At 40.1% G+C, this 24,640-nt stretch overlaps 1 protein-coding gene across 1 annotated transcript in view; it reads right to left on the bottom strand.

Moving 5' to 3' along the window:
• Nucleotides 1-24,640, bottom strand: part of Irak3 (interleukin 1 receptor associated kinase 3) — a 55,213-nt gene that overhangs the window by 22,387 nt on the left and 8,186 nt on the right. Inside the window, exons 2-6 of the mRNA XM_055626007.1 lie at nucleotides 17,223-17,405; nucleotides 12,115-12,218; nucleotides 11,529-11,583; nucleotides 9,887-10,038; nucleotides 3,737-3,801 (exon numbers count right to left, since the gene is read on the bottom strand). Coding sequence (XP_055481982.1) covers nucleotides 3,737-3,801; nucleotides 9,887-10,038; nucleotides 11,529-11,583; nucleotides 12,115-12,218; nucleotides 17,223-17,405 — 559 coding nt within the window. The remainder of the gene's footprint in view (nucleotides 1-3,736; nucleotides 3,802-9,886; nucleotides 10,039-11,528; nucleotides 11,584-12,114; nucleotides 12,219-17,222; nucleotides 17,406-24,640) is intronic.

Below are 24,640 nucleotides of genomic sequence, written 5' to 3' on the forward strand. Positions count from 1 at the left end.
AGCCAGACCTTGGTAGTCAACCTTAAGAGAAGGAAGTATCCAAAAAATGGCTAGAACGTACTTAAAAATTGTTCAACATCCCTAGCCATCAGGGAAATGCAAGTGAAAACTACTTTAAGACTGCCTCTCCAGTCAGAGTGTCCTCCATGAAGGATACAAATAGCAGCAAATGCTGGTGTGGATGTGGGGACAGGGGAATTGCTTGTACACTGCTGCTAGGTGCATAAACTAGGACAGCTCTATTGGAAATCTGTCTGGAGGTCCCTCCAAAACCGGAAGCTGACAGAGCTTATCACGCTTGACATACCCAAAGAAATTCTGCCACAGAGACAGCTGTACATCCAAGTTCATTACAAGTCTATTCACAACAACGAGTAAACTCAGTCAGCCAAGATGTCCACCGTGCGATGAGTGGATAATAAAAATGTGGTACATTTACACAATGGAATATTATTCAACTATCAGAAGACCAACAAAGCTAAAAAATCTGAGTCCAGGGGTTTCCTGCAGAGACGGATGCACCAACCAAAGATCATGCATGGAGAGGACAAGACCACTTGCTCAGATGTAGCCCATAGGCAGCTCAGTATCCATATGGGTTCCCTAGTAAGGGGAGCAGGGGCTGCCTCTGTCATAAACTCTGTTTCTTGCTCTTTGATTACATACCCCTGGTGATGTGTCCTTGCCAGGCCACAGAGGAAGAGGATGCACACAGTCATGATGAGACTTAACAAAGTATGGGCAGATGGCAGGGGAGGAGGACTCCCCCTTTCAGTAGACTAGGGGAAGAGGATAGAGAGGAAGAGCGAGGGAGGGGGACAAGGAGGAGATGAGGGAGGGACTACAAACGGGATATAAAATAAATAAATTTTGTAAAAATAAAATAATAATAATAAAGAAAGATGAAATTGTGAAATATTCAGGCAAAGAAATGAAGCTAGAAACAATCATTCTGAGTCAAGTGACCAAGACACAGAAAAACAAATGTTACATATTTTCTCTCATTTCTGGATGTTAGCTTTGAATCTTCGGATATTTGTGTTCTATATGGAAGACCCAAAGACATAAGACATTTAGTAAAACGCCAGGCGGGTGGGGATGGGGTCGGGATCTCTCCAGGAAGAACAGATAGAATACAATGGTATAAAGGGCTAAAGTGGAATAACAGAACAGAAAGGGTTAAATTTGGATGAAGGATGGAATGGCAGGCTGGTGGGAACATTTGGAGAGATAACAAACACTGAAGCCTCTCCAAAAACGCCACATGGAAATCTACTGCTCTAAGAGCTTCCTAAAAGATGGAGATGTACACATATAAGAAGAGTTCTAGCTGGGTAGTGGAGCCGCACACCTTTAATCCCAGCACTTCAGAGGTGGAGGCAGGTATACAGAATGAGCCCTAGGAGAGCCAGTGCTACATAGAGAAAACCTGACTTGAAAAACCAAACATCCAAACAAAAAGAGTTCTAATGGATTAAGGAAAGACAAATACTTAATGGTCGGTGGGTAGGGAGTTGAAGATAGAGAGAGTAGACCTGGGAGGAATCGGGGAAGGGAAGCAGACACAACTGAAAGGCAATGTATTAAATCTCAAAGGATTAAAATAATGTTTTTATAAAATCATATACCCTGATAAAGGAGAATTATCCTTGGGATTTAAGAATGGCAGACCATGCACAAAATGAGCAACAACGTACCAATAATGACCAATAATAAATAACCAAATAATAATATACATTATCAGAAAGAAGGTAAAAAAGTCATATGATCATTTCAACAGATTCAGGAAAAGCATTTATCAAAATTCACAGCCCTTCAATATAAAACTCTCAATGAATTGTGGAGAGAATGCGGTTCAATATAATAAATGCTATACACCATAAACTCATAGCTGATGTCATAACTCATCACGACAAGTACATTATCCGTAAGGAGTGAGAACAAGATGTAAAGAACCATAGTCACATCTATGCAGTGCTGTGCTGTAAATCTTAGCCAGAGCAACTGGACAAGAAAAAAAAGAAAAAAGGAAAAGAAAAGAAAAAAAAGATAGGCATCTGAGCTGAAAAGGAGAAAGTCAAATTATCTCACTTTGCTTATTACATGATCTCATATGTGGAAAACCTGAAAGACGCTGTCAAAAATAAATAAATAAATAAATAAATAAATAAATAAATAAATAAATAAATAAACAAACAAATAAATAAATAGATGCTATGACTGATAAATTCTTCCAATACACAATCAACATATAACATCAATGTTATTTCTCTACATTCACAATGAGCTACATGAATAAGGAATGAGGAAAATTATCTATTACTAAGACATCAGATAGAATAAAATAAGAAATACATTTAACCATGGAGATAATCTATATACCAAAATTGGAGCAACAGATTTCACTATAATAGAAATCCTAAAACCCATATGAAACCATGAAAGACTTCAGTCGAAGTAATATAAGAAAGCAGAATCCCGATTCAAAGCAACATTAAAATGCTACAGTAATCAAATCAGTATGTGTTGCAGAAGGCAGTCCCATGGATCAGTGGCATGGAACAGAGGGTCCAAAAATAGCCCAGTCCCTACGTAACCTCATCAACTAAAACCCTGACTAGGAAGTGAAAAACACACAAAGGGGAAAAAAATCTCTTCAATGAGTGATATTAGGGAAAGAATGGATCTGGATTTGTCTTATATCACATGTAGAAATTGACTTGATTGATGCTTCAGAAACTTAAACAAAAGGTCTGAAACCATACAGGTTCTAAAGTAAAATTTCTTCAACATTGGCCTTGGAAATGATTTTTTTTTCTTTTTTGAGATGGCATGGCTGTTACTGCATTCTCGAGTAAAGAAACGTTAGAGCTTTAAACCTCTCAACAGAAGAAAGGTACAGTGAAGCCTAGACTACAGCATGACAGCCAGCAGCAGACCGAACCGTGTGCCACACTACTGAAATGTGAGTGTAAGGGTGAGCTGGCTGGGACAAAAATCAGCTGGGTAGATGACAGACACTTTCTAAGTTTACCTTTTCTCAGCTGTTGAAATGTCTGCATCTTCCCTTTGTAAACAAACAGGTAAAACTTGAATGTAAAAACCTATTATTATAATTTCTGGATTGAACATATTTTATTGGCCATTAATATTAGCTTCTAATTTGCTGGTCTCTGGCCCTGGCTATAAAAGGGACTGGGTGCGGCACAATGCTTCCCTCCCCACTTTTCTCCCCACCCCACCTCACATAAAACACCAGAAAAAAAGAATGTCCTGTTTGTGAAGGGTGATGAGCTCCACAGCAGCTGCACATGTGAAATTATATAAAAACAGAGACTCCCAGAACCATGCATGGCTTCCCAGGGACATCACACGCACATCAAAAGCCCTTGATTTCTCTGTCTAAAACTCTCTTTCTGAAGAGCCACTCTGATGAAACAGTCTCCCAACTGAGTCATCTTTAAGGAAGGGAAGGGGAACGCACGTGCTGCTAAGAGTTACTGTTCAACCGTGCTAGTCACACATGGCTGAACCTAACTTCCCTCTGACAATTTCTCGTTTCAATATGTCCAAGTGAATCACGGAAGTGCCCTTCTTTTAAGTTTATTTTAAGGAGTACACCAAAGAAGATGTCAAAAGTGTACCCAATGTTCTGACATCCAACCCACACTAATTAAATGCCAGCCACACCAAACACTATGCTCTAAGATCCAAGAGGAACAAAATACATACTCACAGGAGTAAAACTTCCAGTTCTGATAAAAATCTCTTCCAGTGCTTCTTAAACTGCATGTTTTTCTCCTAAATGTCATATAAGAAAGAAAAAGGAAACAATTTGAGAGATGACTCTTTACTTCTGAATGTCTTTACCTAGGGAGAGTTTCCATTTTTGACATAGAGTTGATCTACACTCCCTGCAAACACCCCCCCAGGAGTCCTTAGAATTCCTCAGATTTCAAAAAAAAAATACAGTTTCACTCCCAAACAAGACTTACAACCATTATGACTGAATTGAAAGGTTTTCTGCAATCTGCCATGTTGCAAATGCCGTATTCAAACTCACTAGTTTCACACATTCACATAAATCCAAAATATTATGCGTTCTCAGAAAGTTCCACACTGATAGAAACTCCTCACTGATCTCTCTCTCTCTCTCTCTCACACACACACACACACACACACACACAAATTTTATGTTACCTGTGTTCTTTGCAACTTCTACTGTTATGGCATTTATGAGTTGGCTCATTTGCATATGTCCATTCAAATTTATTTTTGCATTAACTTTGAAAAGGTGCCCCTACTACGCAAAGGAAATTGTAACTTCTATAGTATATACTATATACTATATACTATATAGTATACTTTATAAACTATAAAGTTTCACATCTAGACAAGTGGTTCAGGGCTTTAATCTCACTGTTCAGGGGGCAGGTATGTCTCTATGAGTTTGAGGCCAGCCTGGGTCTACAAAGTAAGACCCTGTCTAAAAGCAATAATAATAATAATAATAATAATAATAATAATAATAACAACAACAATAATAGAAACTAGCCAAGATCTAGGCACACAGATGGTGAAAAAACTAATAACTTCAACAATGTTGTGTTGAGCCCTTGGACAGGAGATAGCACGTCCGTGGTGTCTTCACTGTTGTTTGTACGTTCTGGATTTAAAGTTCCTTCCTTCCACCACGAACGTGCTGCATTCAGATGTTCCTAGTGATAAGGTCCTCTTTTGAACTGGCTAGAAAATGAAGTGTTCAGAACTCTATCGTCATCGAAATCCAAGGGGAATTCTGGGCACCACTGTTCAAGTTGAATTAAAAATAGTGAGCCCCGCTCACTAACCATTTCCAAGGACTACTCCATTGCAACCTACATTTTGCAATTCTCTATCCAGGAAGAAGAGGTCCCTCCCTTGTACTTACTATTTCTCACTTTTTATCAGCTACAGTTCTGTTTTGTTTTTGTTTTTGTTTTTGTTTGTTTGCTTTTTGCAGGAGAGTGCTTTGTTTTGCTTTAAATCTGGTAAGCCGCCAGGCTCCTGTCTGCGTCTCTGCAAACCTTTTGCTTGAATGTGGTTTATGAACAAAAGACTTCATCTGGGCTGGGAGCTGCCGAGAAACACCAACCCTGCAGCTGTTGCCTTGTGCTGCTGCCCTGACCTGCGGACCCCGAATCAGCCATCGTAAGATGCTGTATAGGTGAGCGGAAGTGCAGGAGAGTTGAGCAGCACAGACCTGATAATCTGGTAAAATTCTCCACTTCTCCTTCTTTGAGAAACATGATTAAAAGCATTGTCCCAATGTTTCAAGTTGCATTCCTTAAGAGAAGTATGTGATTACTTCATTAAGGGGCCTCAGTTTTCGTGTCTTCCACTGGCCTATGTGAGTTGGGTTAAAAAAAAAGGAAGGAAGGGTGGAGGGAAAGAAAAAAAGAAAAGGGAAAAAGGGAAGGGGGGGGCAAAGTCCTGCACTTCCACTTGCTGTCTTCAGAGGGAGCTGTACTGTAGGGTAGGACCATGTGCAGCAAGACTTTGTGCCGTTCAGTTCTTAAAAATGACCTGTATGGTCTTCCTCTAAACCACTCAAACCATCCACAGATCACGTACTAAAGAGCTCTGTAGTAAGGCTCTGGGATGCACAAAGAAATAACTGAGAAACTTACTCAGCTACCCCAGTGGGAAAAGCAGATGAAGAAATCACTGCAGTGAAATGAGGTAATGATGATGTAGCTGAGTCAGGTCACTGAAGCTACGCTGGAGGGGAAGATGCAGTCAAAAAAAAAAAAGAAAAGAAAAGAAAAGAAAAGAAAAAAAAGACCTAGAGGCGCAAGAGCAGGCCATTCCAAAGTCATCAATGAAAATTCCAACAATCCGGTAGCAGCTACAGAGAGAAGAATGGAGAAACTTTCTGGGGAGGTGACTTTAGGGTTCAACCATTGAAAAAGTATGCCAATGGGGCCAGTGACTCACTGACGGTTAAAAAAACTGGTTTCAGTTGGTCTCAAGGAACAATATTCTAATGTCTTTTTTACGATCCAATTTTCTTTAGTAGATGGTTGATCTCAGGAATTTCAGTGTGTCTATATAAGATTGTTGATACAAAATTCAATTTAAGGACACGAAGAACTCACTTAATAATTACACAAAAGACTCTGTAACATAAGCTACAAGCAGGAATCGCTTAGAGTCCATCCTTTCTGGACTTCCCAATCCTGTCCACTGGTGACTAGGTTTGGTCCATTTCATCGTATTCTCTCTTACCTTCCCCAGTGACTTTGCTTTAGCTTAAGTGATACTTCTCAACATCAGTTACATGTTGGAGATGTTTACAAAAATATTTTGTGTCTCAACAATGACTAGAATGACCCAATAATCCTAAGGGCATACTAATGAATGCATACCTTGGTGGTAACCAACAGCTCTCTAATTGAACTTAAGACTTGTTCAACAAGAGAGAAATCATGCCTATACTGGAAACCTGGCCAACTACTCAGGGCTATAAGTTGTGAATCTTGGAGAAGAACCTACAGCCACCACTTTACCAAACCAGTATAATCCCTGACTACATTCTAAATATGTCTCCATTAGTCAAAGCTAAGTATAGTTCTCACACCTCTTCAAGGAAACTTTTTCCCCCAACAGATGGAGACCATAACAGAAAAACATGAGCAGTCAAAATGAAGGGCCCAGTTCCAATGGATACACCTACGAAACAATTAATGCTCAGGGGACATGGTGGAAGAGGAGGCGAAAATATTGCAGGAGCCAGAAGATAAAAGAGTTGGAGCCTGTGTTTCCTAGAAACGTCAGAAGCTATACCCGTAAAGCCTCACCAACATGACTGTCTACACACAAGCTGAACAAGGAAAACAATAGACAAGCGGGATGGGAGCCCAGGAGGCCTCAATCAAACAAAGAACCACACGCAAGGAATGCTGAGAGTTGAGGAAATAGACTTCCCCAGGAAAGACTACACCAACTGGTTACCCAATACCAAGGGGTCAGGTCTGAAAACATGTACACAAGAAACATTATGCAAAGTAAATTGGTTGTATTTATGTATTTGGGATTTATATATTTTATAATGCATGTTTATATAGGATATACATATAATAATATTTTATAGATTATATTATATGATGTATTTACATATGCGTATGTGTTTATTATATATACACATATATATGTAACAACAATTAAAGAAAAAAGTCATGTATTTGAAAAAGGGGGCACATGGAAGGGTTTGAAAGGAGGAAAGGGAAGGCAGAAATGACATAACTATATTATAATCTCAAAAATTTTAATATTGGTGTCTGACACCTAAAGACATTTTATAAAATATTCGTACCTGCCGCCTCCACCATCACTCAGACTCAACCAGCTGCTAAGGTTCCCCCTCCTCCCCTCTCCTCTGCCTGAAATGGACATTTAGTTTCCTGGGTGATTCTACCACAGGCATAATTGGTAGCATCAGCTTAAGCTCCACTTGCTTGATAGTTTTCACTGCAGAATCCCTCTATCTAGACTTTCTTCTTCCAGTAGTCCTTTGCCAACCCTCCTGCTAACCTCTAGTCCACCTACCCTCTAGTCAAAGCTGTATTTTAAACACGCACCTAACCCTTTCACTCACCTACTTCATCAGGATTGGGCTCATCTTTTCTGGATTATAGTTTGTCACTATCTCCCCATCCCCCATAGTCCCCCAAATGAATTGCTACCCACAAGGGAAATCCTGCCTCTGTTTCCCCAGCGTGTGGACTTCCCTTCCTTCACTGACTGCCAAAATAACCTCCTCAATCCAGAAGAAAGGTCACTTCCTCTCATCCTGTTTCCATTTGTTCCTGGGGAGTGTTTATTGAGAGGGTGCTCTCTGCTGGGTACTCTTCTGGGTTCTAGCTTGTCCTGTCCTTTGGGTGTCAAATGCTCCTCAGGCCCTTTGTACAAGCCTCTGTTAGAGTACTTCTATTTAGCCAGTGATGGTCGTGCATGCCTTTAATTCTAGTGCTCAGGAGGCAGAGGAGGGAGGATCTCTATAAGATCAAGGCCAGCCTGGTCTACAGAGTGAGTTCCAAGACAGCCAAAGCTCCAAAGCTACACAGAGAAACCTTGTCTCAAAAAAAAAAAAAAAAAAAAAAAAAACAAGAAGAAAAAGGAGAAGAAGGAGGAGAAGGAGAAGAAGAGGAGGAAGAAGAGGAAGAAGAGGAAGAAGAGGAAGAAGAAGAAGAAGAAGAGGAAGAGGAAGAGGAAGAAGAAGAGGAGGAAGAGGAAGAGGAAAAGGAAGAAGAGGAGGAAGAAGAAGAGGAGGAAGAAGAAGACGATGACCTTCTGCATCAGCAGTTTAATCTTTTACTGAGTTGGGTATTTCCCCTGAAAAACCATGAACTCCTGAGAACAGAGTAGGCCCACTTCACAGGAGTTTCATGGACAGTTCTTGGTTGCTGACTAACAGTGAAGAAAATGAAGGGCACTTCTTTCATGCCCTTCTGACTTTTGAGCTTAGTTTTCAAACTGGCTGTATTCTCTCTGCTGCCTTCTCGTCTTCTGTTCTCGCCATTGCTCTGTTGCTTCAGTAGGATTTATGTACCAAGTGCACCCTATAAAGGCCCTTGCTGGAGTCTTGGTTCCTAAGTGGGGCCATGTTCATAAACGGGCCATTTGGGAAGGAGTTAGATCTTGGGAGCTCAGACACAATGTATGCATTAAGCTCGTCATAAAGTCACTATCACAGCATTATTGGGAAGTGGTTAAACATAGGATCATGGGGGCTGGAGAGATAGGTCACAGTGAGGAGCACATAGTGCTCTTGTAGAGGACCTAAGTTCAATTTCCAATGTCCATGTCTGTTGGGAGGCTCACAACTGCCTGCCACTCCAGCTCCAGAACACACACACACTCACAGATACCACCTCACACACACATATACACACACATCATACATAACATACATCACACACACACACACACACACACACACACACACACACACACATCCTCCCTTCTTCCTTCCCTTTCTTTCTATGTTTTTCAAAGCAGGTTAAATCACTGGGCCTATGTTCTAGAAGGATGCGCCCAGGTGCTGCCCTCTCCGATTCTTGGCCACCATGAGCTGAGCAGCTGTACTCTACCAAGTCCTACTATAATGCTCTGTCTCACCACAGGCCAGCGCACAGGGTCACCCACTGAACACAGACTGAAACCCCTCTGACTGTAGCCAAAATAAGCCTTTCCTGCTTCAAGTTGACTCTCCCAGGCATCTGACACCATGATGAAAACCTTAAGCATCCTACTCGAAGCCTCTCCTTCCTCACCTTCCTGAGCTCTGATAAAAGAGCGTCCATTCAACCGGACTTCATGCTCCCCCGTAACACAGCTACGGGGCTTGCAGAGGATGATGCTCTGACTAAGTGCGCATGCACGTTCTCAGCCTTTTTTTTTTTTTTTTAATTTATAAGGTCACGGTGCATAGCCTTAGCTTGCCTAGAAATCTCTTGGTAGACCATGCTAGCTTTATACTCACAGACATCTGCCTTCCTCTGGAGCCCTAGTGTGGACATTAGAGCACATACGCCACCACTGCCCGGCCAATCTGATTTTCATTCAAGTTCCTGGGGTCATGAACTACTTTTAAAAAAGTGTTACCCATGCAACACATCTGGGTACGGGAGAGATTTTTATCTTACACACCACATCCGTTTCAGGACAGGCGTTTGTGGTTTAGTCATTTCTTAGCCTCACCCCCATCCTAAGGTCAGGGATCCCATTTTCTTGTTTTCAAATATCCCTTCTAACAATGCTGATTTTTTTTCAAAAAGACACATTTTAATATGAAATAGGAGTATACGAGTGGAACTGATGTCGACGATAACGATTCTTTCCATACCTGCTTAAATAATTTAACAGCGTATGTTTGGTTTTGAATCTCCGCTCTGTAGACTTCAAATATCTCCCCTTCTCCAATTAGGAAGTCTTTATGGAAACGCTGGGTTGCTTCTAGGACACTCTGGAAGCTGATGGGGGGTTTATGCGGTATTCCTTAGGAGGGAAGAAAGGGAGACAATGAGCCTTCTCTGCTTCTGAGAGTCAATGTCGCTGTTTCAAGTAGGATGTCTGTACTGAATGCACATCAGAATAGGAGGCCAGAGAGTAAATCCCGGAGTCCACAGAGAGCCCCACCACGTGTCCTCTGGGCCTTTTTGTGGTTCTGGCTTTCGCCCTTCCACACACCACGGGGCTTTTTAGATAGATGAACAGCAGCATGATCTTTATCTCCAAAGAGGTTAACCAAAGAAGCTTAGTTGAGGCCATGATTCTAGGAATCTATTTGTCCTGAGGTCAAGGCCTTACATTTGACCTTCTGTCAAAATGCTGCCTGCCTGTCCAGGATTTCTCTTGAGATGACTAAGCAGTGTTTCCCAAGCATTGCTGATAGAGAAGCTTTGAGGCGCCAAAGCCTCTAACCGCCTAGCTGATTTCCTCAGAGTAAATGAAGACACTTCACCTCAGAAAAGATAACCTAAAGTAGGTGCTGGGTGAAGATATTTACAGATAACCAAATGCAGATCTGAAAAGATGAGAAGGCCCAGAGAGGCAACTCTACAGCAGAGAGCTGGCTGAGCACCCCAGATGTTCTACTCTCGGCACTACAAAGGATGAAAACAAAACATAAAAAGCGTGGCTAAGGCAGAGCTCAATTTCAACCATGTTTCTACAAACATCCCTCTAAAAGCACTCACCGTTTACTTTAGAGATCAGTGCCAAAGACTTAACCCTCGCCCGACTTCCCTGACTCTCACTCAACCGGAGAACCGGAGAACCGTGAGTCTTGGTGGAAATGACTTTAAGTACTCTTAAGTACTCTTTAAATCAGAATGACTCCCAGGTGGAACTAAAACATTTTTCCTACTAAGAAAGTAGGGAAGCTAACATGAAATACAAATGGATTTTCACAGTGACCTTCAGCATTACCTTATTATCTCAAAAGGTGCATCTATGACAACTTCTGAAGCTACGCAAAACTCAACACAAATTTTTAAATGTTTTTTTATGGCATACAAAACAAGCAAATTTTGCCAACAAACTCCCTCCATCTGAAAATCCTCTATGTTTTTAATAAGCACCATGGATCATGATGATGATGATGATGATACGATGATGATGACAACAATAATTATGATTACGCTGGTGACGATTTTCCCCTTTCTCCTCTTCCCCCTCCTCTTCTGTTTCAGAGGATCCATGTGACAAATTCATTTCTTATTTTCCTTTAATTGATGCATGACTGTTGTTGTGTTTTAGAAGGACAATTTCAGCCAATGGACCCGTATATTAATACTACATCACCCACTACAATTACAAGTGTCTATCAAAATTTAAAACATTTCATGGCTATGAAAATGTTATATTAAATTGGAATTAAACAATATAAACAGTATGGTTATTCATTATTTTCCCCTGCAAACTCGCTCACATGAAAGTGTGATTTAATTAAATTGTGATGTAATTTTGTCTTTTTTATTTTTTACCTTTTTCATTATCTTTAGGAACAAGAACATTATCCACTGTGACATTGACTGGTTCCTGAAAGATGAAATATATAGTAAGAAATTGCATTTATAAGTCTAGAAAGAGAAGAGCCTTAACAGAAATCTATAGCTCCCATGAGACTATATTATGCAACAGAGCAGAAAGCCAGAGCAAAACTAAGTTATCTCACTATATTCAATAGTATTCATTTCCTTATAGACATGGCTTCCACGTCTACTGAGAACAGCAAACTATCAATACCGTTATTGCCAGTTTTAAATGGATTGTAATGCTCTTAAAAAAAGTAACTGGTCACTGATGATTTGTTGTGATACAAACTAGCAACCCCCTAAAACACCAACTGGAGAAGGGAAAAGCTGAGTTAAGATAAGTTAAGTCCCAGGATCTTCGTAGCTCTAAAGCTCTGGTAGATCTTGGAAGCAGAGAATGCTTACTCCCCACAGATTTCAGACCTCAACTAAATACAGACACATCGACAGGCAAAGCACTTCCAACTTTCAAATGCTGCCTGCCTGTCCGGCATTTTTCTGCCAGAGAGTTCAAATCTTTTGAAAGTATCTGCACCAGAGGTCCAGGGTCGTTTTGTCTGCACACGTGCTCTACGTTGGGTGATACATTGGGAAACCGAGGCTCCTGCTGACATTTCTTTGAAGGATTGGTGCTTACTCCTGAAAGAGAAGTAAAGGGAGCTGGGTAGAGAAATGTTTGTGTCCCAAAATGTTCACTTTTCCTGAGACCATGAAAATAAATACGTCACTAGCAATGCTCATTTCTATTATCTTCATTCAACTGTAATAAATAAATAAGTTCACAGCCGTGAAACATTTTCTGATGGTGAAGTACGAAAACATACCTGCACTCATTTAATATGCAACTGGCCACGTTCAAGTGCCTTACTTATCATTAAAAAATGGTAAAGTATGAGACACAAACTGAAAGTAAAATGTGATGCTTTTGCTATGTTCTACAGATACTTAAAATGTTGAGGGTCTGAGATTATACTCCCCTGGATTGGTTTATTGTTTTTTACTCTTTTTACAACAAAGTATCAGAGATTTGTGCACACACACACAAACAATCACCAATACTCACACCCCTCTCCAAACATAAGCTATAATTTTACTTTTTAGAATTCTGCCAGAACTGGGGTTCTCTATGTACCTTCTCACAATAGATTAAAACACCTTTGTCTTTGCTGTGTTTTCTAACATTTAGATTCAACCTTTAGAATTTTCTTATTTTTTCTGGTCTAGTTACTCTTATTTTCTAGTGTTTATTAAATTATTTGTTTACAAAACTAGTAACAAACATCATCAACTAACTTTTCAAAACTCTCAAATATTGTTCAAATATTACAAAGCAACTAGTCCTATTTGATATCTACAGAACTTTCTTTCCAAACACAGAACACACACAGCCTCCTCCAGAGGATTCTCCAAAACAAACCATATGTTGGACAATAAAATGAACCTTGATATACTTAGATGGTTTGAATCACACAAAGTACATTTTCTGACCCCTGAGAAATTAAAGTAGAAATCAGCTGTAAAGAGAAACTTGAAAATCTCACAGACTGGAATATTAAAAATCATGACTAATGAGTAAAAGACAATGGCAGAAAGTAAAGTAGAAAAATACTTTGAGATGATCAATAATTCAAAAAATAATTAAAACTTAAAGTAGGTAGCACAAAGCACGGTTGAGAGGAAAGCCTGTAACTGTAAAGTTCTACCTTAAAGGGAGAACTAGCTGAAACCAGTTGTCACTTTCATTTTAGGAAAACTTTGTCATTTTCATTTTAGGAAACCGTCTTTTAAAAATGGCAAAGTAAACAAAAGCAAATGGGAAGAATTCACGTCAGAGTAGAAATAGAGAACTTTCAAAAGAAGATTCATAGAAAACAAGGCTGGCTCTTTGAAAAGATCGTCAAAGCTGACAATAGTTTGGATAGGATGAAAATAGAAGAAAGGAAGGAAGAAAGGAAGGAAGGAAGGAAAGAAGGAAGGAAAGAGGGAATAGAGGGGGTAAGAAAGGAGAGAGGCTCAAATTACTAAAATTAAGAACAAAAGAAGAGCAATCATTACTGATTTTACGCTTTTACTCAGTCATTAGTGCTATAAAGCAGCATTATGCTATCAAGACAATATAATACATAAGAAATTAGATAAGTCAAATGCTATGAGCAGATTTCTAGTGTTTTCTAACCTCCCAGACAGAAAAGGTCTAGTCCATACAACTGCACTAGTTAATTCCACCAAGCACACACAGTTTAACACAAACCCTGTAGATTCCTCAGCTGCGGAAGGAGAGAGAACAACTCCTGGTTCATTTAATGAAGCCAACATTATTTTGATACCAATGCCAGACAAACACAGCAAAGTGCAGACACAACAAAACACGACCAAACCAAATCTACAAATATGCAAAGTATCATGCCACAACCAGGTGGGATTTATCCCAGAAATCCAAGATTTACTTAAAACTGTAAGTCAATTAATGCAACACAGCACCTCAATAAAATCAGAGATGCAAAAGTACATGCTTTCCTCAAGACTGTAAAAAATAGACAGAATTCAATACCCTGTCATGATAAAACAAGATTAAAAAACCCTAGAAACAGAAGGGAGTTTCCTCAGTCTGATATAAGGTATCTATGAAAAACACATAGTTAACATCATAATCAATGGTTCATCTCAGATTTACCTACCTCCTGCACTAGGGCAGTAAAATAATTGCTTCCTATGAATCTGCTAATGTTATGTGTTCAAAACTGAAATAAACTGTGCATTTGCAAAAGATTAGGAGATGACCTAGAATTTAAAAGATAGAATGTTTCCCCCTTAAGATCAGGAACAGAATGGGGCTGCTTGGTCATCCCAGTTCTGCTTATAATTTCATCCAAAGTTCTAGCCAGCAGAGCTAACAGAGATAAAGAGCCAACACACACTCTAAATCATGTATTGTCAGATACAACATTTCAAGCCTGGAAGCTATAAAATCACCAAATTTCATCATCTTTTTGTTATTAAAGAAAACAAAAATAATATTTCAGTGCCAGAAAATGATAGCTTTAAAATAGTTTCTCTAAGAAGCAAGTAGAAAACTTGTATATTGTGCATCAAAGCTTTTTAAAAACTAAAAGACAAAAATAATGATTTGGGGAGATAGCTCAGCTTGTAAAGTATGAGGATCTAAATTCAATCTCAAGAACCCACTGAAAAAAAATAAAACCAAAACAGACAAGAAACCAAATAGCCAGGCACAGTAGGCATGCTGATAACGCCCAAGATGGCGGAGGAGCCAAGCAGATGCCTGGGGCTTGCTAGCCCTTCAGCCTTGCCTGAGATGATCTCCAGACCAATGAGAGACTGAGGAATAAGGTTTATGACTCCTGATGAATGCCTTCTAACCTACACACGCACACATACACACACACACACACACACACACACACACACACACACACTTGTACCTACATGTACACATACACAAAGCAAAACCACAAAAAAAAAAAAAAAAAACCAACCCTACTTGTCATTAAAATATAGGGGCAAAATACAGTGTGTATTCATCTGCATGCTGGAAATATGCTGGAAATATTACAGCAAACAAAAGGTTCCTTGGAAGGGTTGGTTTTGCTGTATCTTGGACGAATTACTTTATGGTGGTTATAAAGCCAACTGGGAACAGAATCCTGCAGGATTAGTTCCTGGGGGAAAACCTCCAGACCTTCCTCCTTGAGAATGGAAAGACAATTCGAATCTAAGCAATGTCTAGAGGTTCAAATAAGAAAGGTGGAACATACCTCTAGAATTAAAAGTATCTCACCAGAAAGAGTGAAGTTTTAAAAGGTGGGCAAAAAGAGATTATGTGTGTAACTGCAATCCTCTCTGTGGTAGTAGCACACGGAGACTGGATCTTCTGATGAATTTTCAGTCAGAGCTCTGCCTCCTAAGTCAGTGACTGGCTTCCACAGGACACACCTGCTCAGTGACACGAACCCAACACACCTCTGCATTACACTTTTAACAACAGTCAGTTGACTTTTTCAACATGATGATTTGATTAAATTATCAACTCAGTAAGTTACAATTAACCAATGCTATGTCACTAGTGAAGTCCTCAAGTGAGATGTTATCATCTTCCTCTCATATTTACCTACCTCTTGCACTGGGGCAGTAAAATAATTGCCTCCTATGAATCTGCCAATGCTATGTGTTCAAAACTGAAATAAACTGTGTGTGTGCAACAGACTAAGATAACTAAGAATGGAGAATTTTGGGTACTTACAACCCTTCTCATTCTTTGCTATGCAACAACATAGATGGTGAAAATGCACCACTAGAACCTATTCCAGAACACTGAATATCCATGTACCCTGTTAAGTTGGTACAGGTTTGTACTGAGAGGAACAAGCCATACAGGGTGGTTTCCATGGCTGGAAATGGCTCAGATAACGAAAACGCAATGCATTTACATTTCTTAGAGACTCACTATTTTTCACTTCTTCAGCTTCAGACTGAAGTACCCCATTGTACAAGCGAAGAAATCACATACAAAGGGTCAAAAAGATTATCAATTATTAGGTAGCAGTTTCCTCTGAAGCTTATTATGACACAGAAAGCCCTAAAATAAAGCCTTCTGAAGATGCTGGAAGTATCCAGTGATGGTGACACATGCCTCTAATCACAGCATTTGGGAGGCAGATGGAGGTAGATACATCTCCGAGTTCGAGGCCAGCCTGGTCTTCAGAACAAGCTCTGGGACAACCAGGGCTACATATAGAAATCCTATCTCAAAGAAAAGAAAACAAAACAACAACAAAAAGATGCAGGAAGTAAACAACTCAGATGTTTTAGGAAGTTCCTGAAACTGATCAGATGCGCAACCCTCCCCCTCCCCACGATTATAGGAAGGTAGAAGGGAGGTGAAGTCATGAGAATCACCCTCCTGTAAGTTCACATACTAGCTAGCCTGAAATACGGAGTACGGCAGAAACAACAGAACCAACGCCAAAAAGTTATCCTCTGACTTCCACACTTGTACCACAGCATGACTGCAACATGAGAAAAACAGACAGACAGACAGACAAGGCAAACTAGAGCGAATGGCAGATAAGTAAGGCATAATTAAAGGCCGTGCCTAAAAAGGAAAATCACAACTTTATTCTGGAGGTATTATTTACATTCAGAGAAGGCCTAGTTATATTATTGTTTATAAGTGAGAGAGCCAGTGTTGTTGCTATCTTTTGAAAATATAATTAAATGAAAAATAACATTAGATATATTTTTATTTAAATATTATCGTTCCTATTCTGAGCTTTAGACAAAAAAGCTAATGCTTTTAACTGATAAATGAAATGTTAAAACCCTTTAGCTGCCAGGGAGGTGGGACACACCTTTAATCCCAGCACTCAGGAAGGAGAAGCAAGTGAACATCCGTGAGTTCAAGGCCAGCATGGTCTACAGAGCAAGTTTCAGGTAGGTCTCAAAAACAAAAACAAAAAAAGTAGAAAGGAATTCATTGTATTGTTAAGCAATGAAGCGAGAAAGTGACAAGCCATATGTCACTGACAGACAGCTAGGCAGGTATGTGGAAAATGCACTACCTCTGTTTAGAGAGGAGAAGTCCCATAGGATGGGTAGAGGGCCACAGTATGAGAACACGCTTACCATGGTTCATGATCAAATGGATAGCTCGTTGATGTCCCATCTTCTGGAGGACCTGTAAAAGGTCGCCGATGGTCTTGTTTTTCTGTGCCCAGGACCACAGCAATTCTCTTGTTCCACTTTTACCTTGGTCTACATATTTTTCAATGTGACGAACATCCAGCCAGCTGTTCGAAAGTTGCTCCGCTACGGAAATTGCAATAGAAAGAAGGCAAGAATAGATTACCTTTATTCAAATACTTGGGGTTCATCTTGCCACCTTGTATATTTTATGTCATTTGAACTGCAGCCTTTTACTTTGCAGTTACTTCTTATGTACTCCTGCGCTTCTGCCCATATGCACAGGTACTAATCAGGACAAACTTGAAAGAATTAGTAACAGTTGGAACTTAGCCTTGTTCTAGCTCTACCAACTGTCTCACTAGCGGATTCATCTCCTCTCCTAGAGTTTCTGCATCGCATTTGTTGACCTCTGAGTCTGCTCTGCTCTCTGGCTCCTTGTCCTTCAGGTCAGTGGATGACAGTGTGTCTTCAGTATCCAATGTCCAGGGATTTGGTAAGGACATCTTATCGCCATTTATGCTTATCTGCAGTGCTTTGGTTTCTCTACTACCAGTTACCCTTTTAACTCTGATGGCGAAGATGCTACTCGGGTTTGGTTTTTTTTTTTTTTTTCTTCACTGTTCAATGAATCTTCTTTATGACTGCTGTGATATATTTGCTTAATAATGATGTTCTTCCTTTTTCCTTCCGTATTCATCAACAGTACTTTTTCTGTAATGAAGAGTGTGCACTCTTATTTCTCTATTCACTCAACTCTTAATGTTTTTCAGTAAGGACTCACTGACATTCTATTCTAAAAGAGTAAAAATCTAATAATATTATTACTTCATTGCTAAAGTTGTTTTGCTGTGTCCATTTAGGTGGGCTCTTGTCTTCTGGAAAGGCCTATATGTTTTAGCACTTCCTAATTTTCTGGTTGTACAGTGCTCCCTGTTCATTTGTTTATTTTCCCTTCCTGCACAGCTATAATCACTTGCTCAAAGACCTGTAGTTCTTCTACCAGAAATTGTTCCAAAGCTAAGCTCCAGTTGCTGGCTAGGATTAAAGCTTTGTCACTTACAGACCCCCGAAGCAAGCATAGCCGACAAATGCTTTCATGTGCACAGGTTCAATGTCTGTATTTCTCAAACTGTATGCGTGCACACTACAAACCAAATGTCTATTCTGGTACCCTTGGTTTGAATCCGATACTGCAGGTTCCCTGTTGTTCCTCAGATGTAGCTTTATTCTTCAACAGTAAGAAACTGCTCTTGTTACTGACAGTGTTTCTATTTATTTCGTCTTACTATAAGCATCAAGTACGTTCAGAATTGCTGAGCCACTCTTGTAAGAAATACACAAACCAAACTGAAGCACAATAGCTCCTGCTGCCCTGGGCCAAACAGCATCTGGTTGAGCTGCTGTTTACCGACCACTCAGGTTAATTCTTTTCTTCCTCACTCCTTCTTCGAGGTCACTACTCATTTGTAATATAATAAATTTGTAAATATGCACTGGTTGTTGTTGTGGATATAAATATGTTTTTATTTGGATCCCAGGTGTAGGAGATGGGACTGATTCAGATTTTCCACAGCAGCAAACTATTTGTCTTGTGCGGGCTCTGAGTGGTTTTTGTTTGTTTGTTTGCCAGTTTACATCTGAGGATTCTGGAGAAAGAATAAATGGCAGAGCCCAGAGTGATGAGGAGCTCTGAGAAAGAGGAAGGCTGCTGGTGCCCCCTCCTGCTGCTCATGGTTGCTGTTGATGCAGTTGGATAAAAAGAAGTTGGAAATATCCTGAAACAGAATTTGGACTTGCCCCAAGGAACCCAAAAACTCCAACCAACAGGAAATGACCAAAGATAACTATGCTCCTTCTCCACACTAACCTCCTTTCCCTTCTATTGGGGTATTGGGGTGTTGGAAGGGAGTGGGCTGGAGAAGAGAAAAAGAGGTTTAGGAAATCCAAATATAATATTAATAAAGTATGCTAACAGGATATTTAAATATTTGTTCTATACTGTCTTCATAGTGAACCTTTGAGTAACTAAGGGCTAAGATCTTTGTAAGACCAGAAAAATGTGTCTGTGAGATAATAGGCTTTTCACTGTCCTAAATGTTGCATACAACTTGTTTAGGGTCTTTTATAAATCCTCAAAAAGTGATACCAAAGCTATGTAAGATTTTATGGTGCCCAAGTTAACAGGATTTATGGAATGAAAATTTGTGCCTCCTCACTACACAGTTCCAAAATGTTAGTGCCCTGTAAAGCAGAAAAGATAGGAAAGAGAGGACAACTGACAGAAGGGCAGACTTACTTGTTGTTCCTGTGGTAATACCCCAGGTTAGCTCAGTCCTATCGAGTTCTAACGTAAGCAGGGTGTTTGGGGATCATGGATGGTCATGGCATCACACCACCATGCCTCTCCCTCCAAGAAAGACTATAAAAGTTAGCATCCTATACATATGACTGGGGGAGGAAGTCAGTTACCGCCTAAGAATAATCATGTGAATCTTGACATACTATCCTGACTGGTTATTGGAACTCAGTATGCTCCTTCCGCCACACTCAAATATGGAATCAGCCCTCCAGCACCAACCATGGCAACACCTCTGAAAGATTCTGCCATCTACTGATGATATTCTTCAAAAAGCTAGCAGGGACTCAGAGCTGGTAAGAACAACAAACCTTAAAAAGCTTTCTTCTCTTTAAAATTGGTTTCAGAATCTCGTGTCTGTTAAATTCTTAGGAAGTTGCTTTCTCCTTTAGAGTGTTAGAAATCACATTGAAAAGACAGGTGTTTCTGCTTTCATATGGTATCCTCTGCCCCACTTTTCCATTTCTATAAGACTTTGCCAGAATGCACAGTTAACTTCAACTTTATATCCTTGTCAATTCTCAGTGAAACCATAAAGTTGAAGACATTAAAAAACAAAACAACAACAGCAACAAACGCTGCTCCTCCCTGTTCTTTGAGGGAACGTTGACTTTGCAGGTACCAACAATGCTCACCAACATTCCCAGTTCTCTACTCTACCGTTGACGATTGAATTTTACTGTCTTGTAAGGTTATGGATGCCCAAATGTCATTCTACCAAAATGCTGAAGATCCCGGGTACAACTCATCAGAATTTTACTGCAGTCCTGGCCCAGTACAGGCACATGCCAGCACGGGGTGACTCAGAAATGATACACCCTGGATGCTGGGCCACCATGTGGAGTACAGTGGCACTGGACCCTCAGTGCTCATCTCCGTAGGAAAAAGCACAGTTGTGCTGTGTTAAAGCATCAAGGTTTCGATGCTTGTTGCTGCAGCATAACTTAGACTATCCTGACTAACACATACTTTCAATGTTCTTACTGTTTAAATGACAGCTTGTTTCCAAATAAAGTAAAAGGAAGTGGCAGCTTTTGTGATCACATATTGAGTGAGCAGGTAACTGAGGCAATCAACTTGGAGGTATTTACAGTCTGTAAGGAAAGAATGTGTACAACACAACAGATGACATCATTGAGCTGAAGTGTTATTAACATGCCTCACAAAAATGCTTGCACTCCTCACGTATTTTTAAAGGGATAGTGTCTAACAAAGAGGTCAGAACTACACAGATACCAAATATATGTTTTAGGTTTATGGCTATTACAGAAAAAAAAGGGGGGTCTTTAATGCAAAACTCTTGGCAAGAGACAGCAATACTATTTTAATATATTGTTGGCCCTTCCTATCCAGTAGCTCTGTACCCAGAATTCAACTAAGTAAATATAAAAAAAAAATATCATTTTAAAAGTTATATCCCAAGTGTTTTGGTGTACGCCTGTAATCCTAGCACTTGGGAGGCAGGGGCAGGTGGAGCTCTGTGAATTTGAGGCTAGCCTGGTCTATAAATGGAGTCTAGAATAGCCAAGACCATACAGACAAATCCTGTCTCAAAACATCTCCCCCCACCAAAAAAAAAGTTATGTCAAGAACTTCATAGCAAGACTCTATTGCTGATCTATCTCATACTTCAGTCACAGAACATTGAAAAAATGAAGCTGGTGATTACCTGACTGGCTTTCATAGTGCTGGAAGGTGCTGTGTTTGCTACCAGACTGATAAACAGCAGTCTTGCCCAGCTGGGAACCCTATGATCTACAGTAGCAAGCATGCGCTGACAAGATATGCACACAGGTCCAAGAGTAACAGGAATGTTACAGAAGTAAACAACCACTTTCTGATTGCATTTGAGGTTCACTTCACAAGACAGAATTCTTGCTGGTACCATTCAGAACCAAGAACTCCGTGGGTGGGCAAGCTATAGACCCTAAGGAAGAACCTAATGGTATTGCTCTGCTAACTATACATTATAATGCATTTCCTTGTAAGTTCTTATCTTAACTTATTGCATCTCTCAGCCCCCATCAGAGAAGCCTGTTTTTCTAGTAGGTGGTGATTAACAACACAGAGACACACAACGGCTCAACATGCAGAGAACAAGAGACCATGAATTTGCTCAGTCCTAAGTGAGACATTATATCACATCCCCTCCTCCCAAGCCTCAGGGATCTTCTGGAAAGGGGGTGGGGTGTGGAAAGTTTGCAAGAGCCACACATAGTGGAGAGCTATAGTGAAACAGTGTTTTCCAGACACAACAAGGCAGTTGGACATAGGAATTCAGAACCCCTGTGACTGTATGCACAAGACTTGCATAAGATGAAGCCAGACCAAATCCCAACATGGATAGGGAGGAACTTGCAAAGTCCTACACCCGTTGAGGAGGTATGGGAAACTGGAGGATGCCGGGAAGCATGTGCAGAAGCCCTCAGGAGCCACCGCTAGAAGGTCCTTCCTCACCTCCCTACACGCTGGCAACAATGAGTGAACTTGGTGAGATATAAAATAAGATCATATGAAGCTGAGAGGGAATTGGGGTTGGGAAATAGGGATGAAATTGGAAGGGAGAAAGTTGGTAGGGATTTGATAAAAAGAAAACACATTCTATGCATGATGAAATTCTCAAATAAAATTTTTAATTATATCAGGAGTTGCGGATATAAGCCAGTGGTAGTGTTCGCCTATTTTGCAAAAGCCCTGGGTCTGAGCCCTAACTCTACAACAAAAAAGTCAATATTTAAACATGTTGTCATTACTTGCCCGAAGTAATGCAATGTGACTATTTACTAGTTTATGTTGATGTACATATTATTAATAATCTAAAAATGAATGTAAAGCATATGAAGGACACACTGTAAAGCATATACTTTACAGGCAATACAATGTCATCTTACAAAAAGAAACTGATGTGTGATTTACCTCTTTCTCAAACATATCTGACTTTCTGGTTAAAGTACATTTTTCCTAAATACTTTATTTAGCTATCTCCACAAGCTCTGAAGAGCAAACGACTGTCATTTAATACCTCGTTCGTGTCTTTATTGTGCAACTTATCATAGTAACTGCAGGGACCAAGTAGGAGCAGAGCACTGAATAAAGATAGGGACACCAGGGAGGGACACAGGGAGTTTCAGGACATGTAAGTTTAAAACAGTTAATATTTCTAAGCAGGGGTTAATTATTAAAGAGGTATTAATCAAGGCATGCTGGGGAATTTCCATTAGAAAACCCTACAAATCAACTGTAAACTCTATAGACTGTCCCTGCCTTCCAGGGAGAAAAGTCTCCAGTCAGAATAGAGCATGGCTCTGTGCTCTTGGGTTCACACAGGAACATGAGTGTTTACTGGTGGCTCTGCCATTAACCTACAGGGCAACTTCAAAGAGGTCGTGGACTATGAATAATTTCAAACTGCTTGTGTGTAAATGTCCTTTTAGGCTACCTACCTAACATGTTTACACAATTTGGTTGCACTTTCTTAGTCTGCTTTTAAAATTGTAATGAGCACTGATTTCAAAATCCCCTTAGACTTTTGAATCTGGTCAGCAGTAGACCAATTGCCATGCTCAAGTCCCTGGGATAAGTCCCTAAGACTGAAAAAGAGAAAACAAAAAAACCCCAAAGCCAACTACCTGTTTAGAAAACTTCCTGTTCTCAAGAGCAACATTCCTAGGAAGTCATACTCAGTGTCACAGGGAGTTTTCCTTCAGTCAGGGGAAACTGTTTTCTTCTATTAGAAAGTTAATTTTCTAATTATTACTATCTTCAAAGTATTGGGTGTAATGCACCACACAAATTAATAATATTATTTCTTTAACCCCTGGCAGGTTTTGCACTTTTTAAATAAGTAAGGTCGGTTTTCTTGTACTTTTAATCTGTGAGATATGGCATAAGCGCACGTTTTCAGGGCGGCAGCTGCTCCTTTGAGCCACTGCAGTCAGGGAAGGGATGGGGAAGTCTCGACTTCAGCCAGCCTTGAAACACAAGCAAAGAGAAGGGAACACTGAAAACGCAGGTTCACGATCCAGGAAAGTTTCTCTTACTTTTTATGGCGCACACCTTGCACTGATGTTCAATACACATTTGCCAAATAGACAGACAGGAACCCTGAGTACTGGCACAAGAACTTGAAACTTCATCCCTCTGGCAGTGAGACCGACCTCAAAATTCCAGAAAGTAGCACAAACTTGGTAGCTTCAGCTTTACAGACACTCTCTCTGGTGGCAACACACAGGGACTGAGCATTATTTTATTGCTCGTAGTTCTCACAACGGCAAAGGAACAATTCACAAATTAAAAAAAAACAATTAACTTTCCAAAGCCCAGAGATGTCACCTTTCCTATATTCCATTCCTCATTTTCCTTCCTCTTTTTTTTTTTTTTTTTAAAAAAAAAAAACTGCTGGATTTCCCTTTTAGAAGTGCGGGGACATGACCCGGGTGTTGACCCGGGTGTTCTCCCGTCTTGCCATTGGCCTGAGAGACAGCGTCTGTCAAGTAGCCCTTCCTAAGTCTGGTCCTGAGGTTCAGCTGTGGAATGAGTCAACAGGCATCAAGAGAACTGGCAGTTTTAGCTACATAACGCTGATCTGGGCAAAGTGTAAGGAAAGATAGGCTAGGCAGGAAGCTTCTGTAGAAGTGCTCAGGAAGAGACCGGCAATGCTGTTAGGATCACTACTACCTGCACGCACAGATGGCTCCCAAGGACTAGAAATTAAATGTTTTCTCCTTCTCTTATTGGTGATTCATGGTGCAACCTTAATAGCTTTTCCCTAAGAATAATGCATCTTGAATAGAAATACCACTAAAGAAGGACTAATTATCCATAACCATAAAATGTATAATTCGTTTAAATCAAATTCTGTAAGAATAACAATATAAGACAATAACTCCAAGTTGATGCAACAGGAACACAAAATCTTGGTGCGTTAACTACATTCTGTATTCTTAGTTTCCTCCAATACTTCCATACTTCTCTCTTCCAAAATATAGGACTTTATTTCTTC

The sequence above is a fragment of the Psammomys obesus genome, unplaced genomic scaffold (assembly GCF_907164565.1).
Source record: "Psammomys obesus unplaced genomic scaffold, mPsaObe1.curated_primary_1811, whole genome shotgun sequence".
Taxonomy (NCBI): domain Eukaryota; kingdom Metazoa; phylum Chordata; class Mammalia; order Rodentia; family Muridae; genus Psammomys; species Psammomys obesus.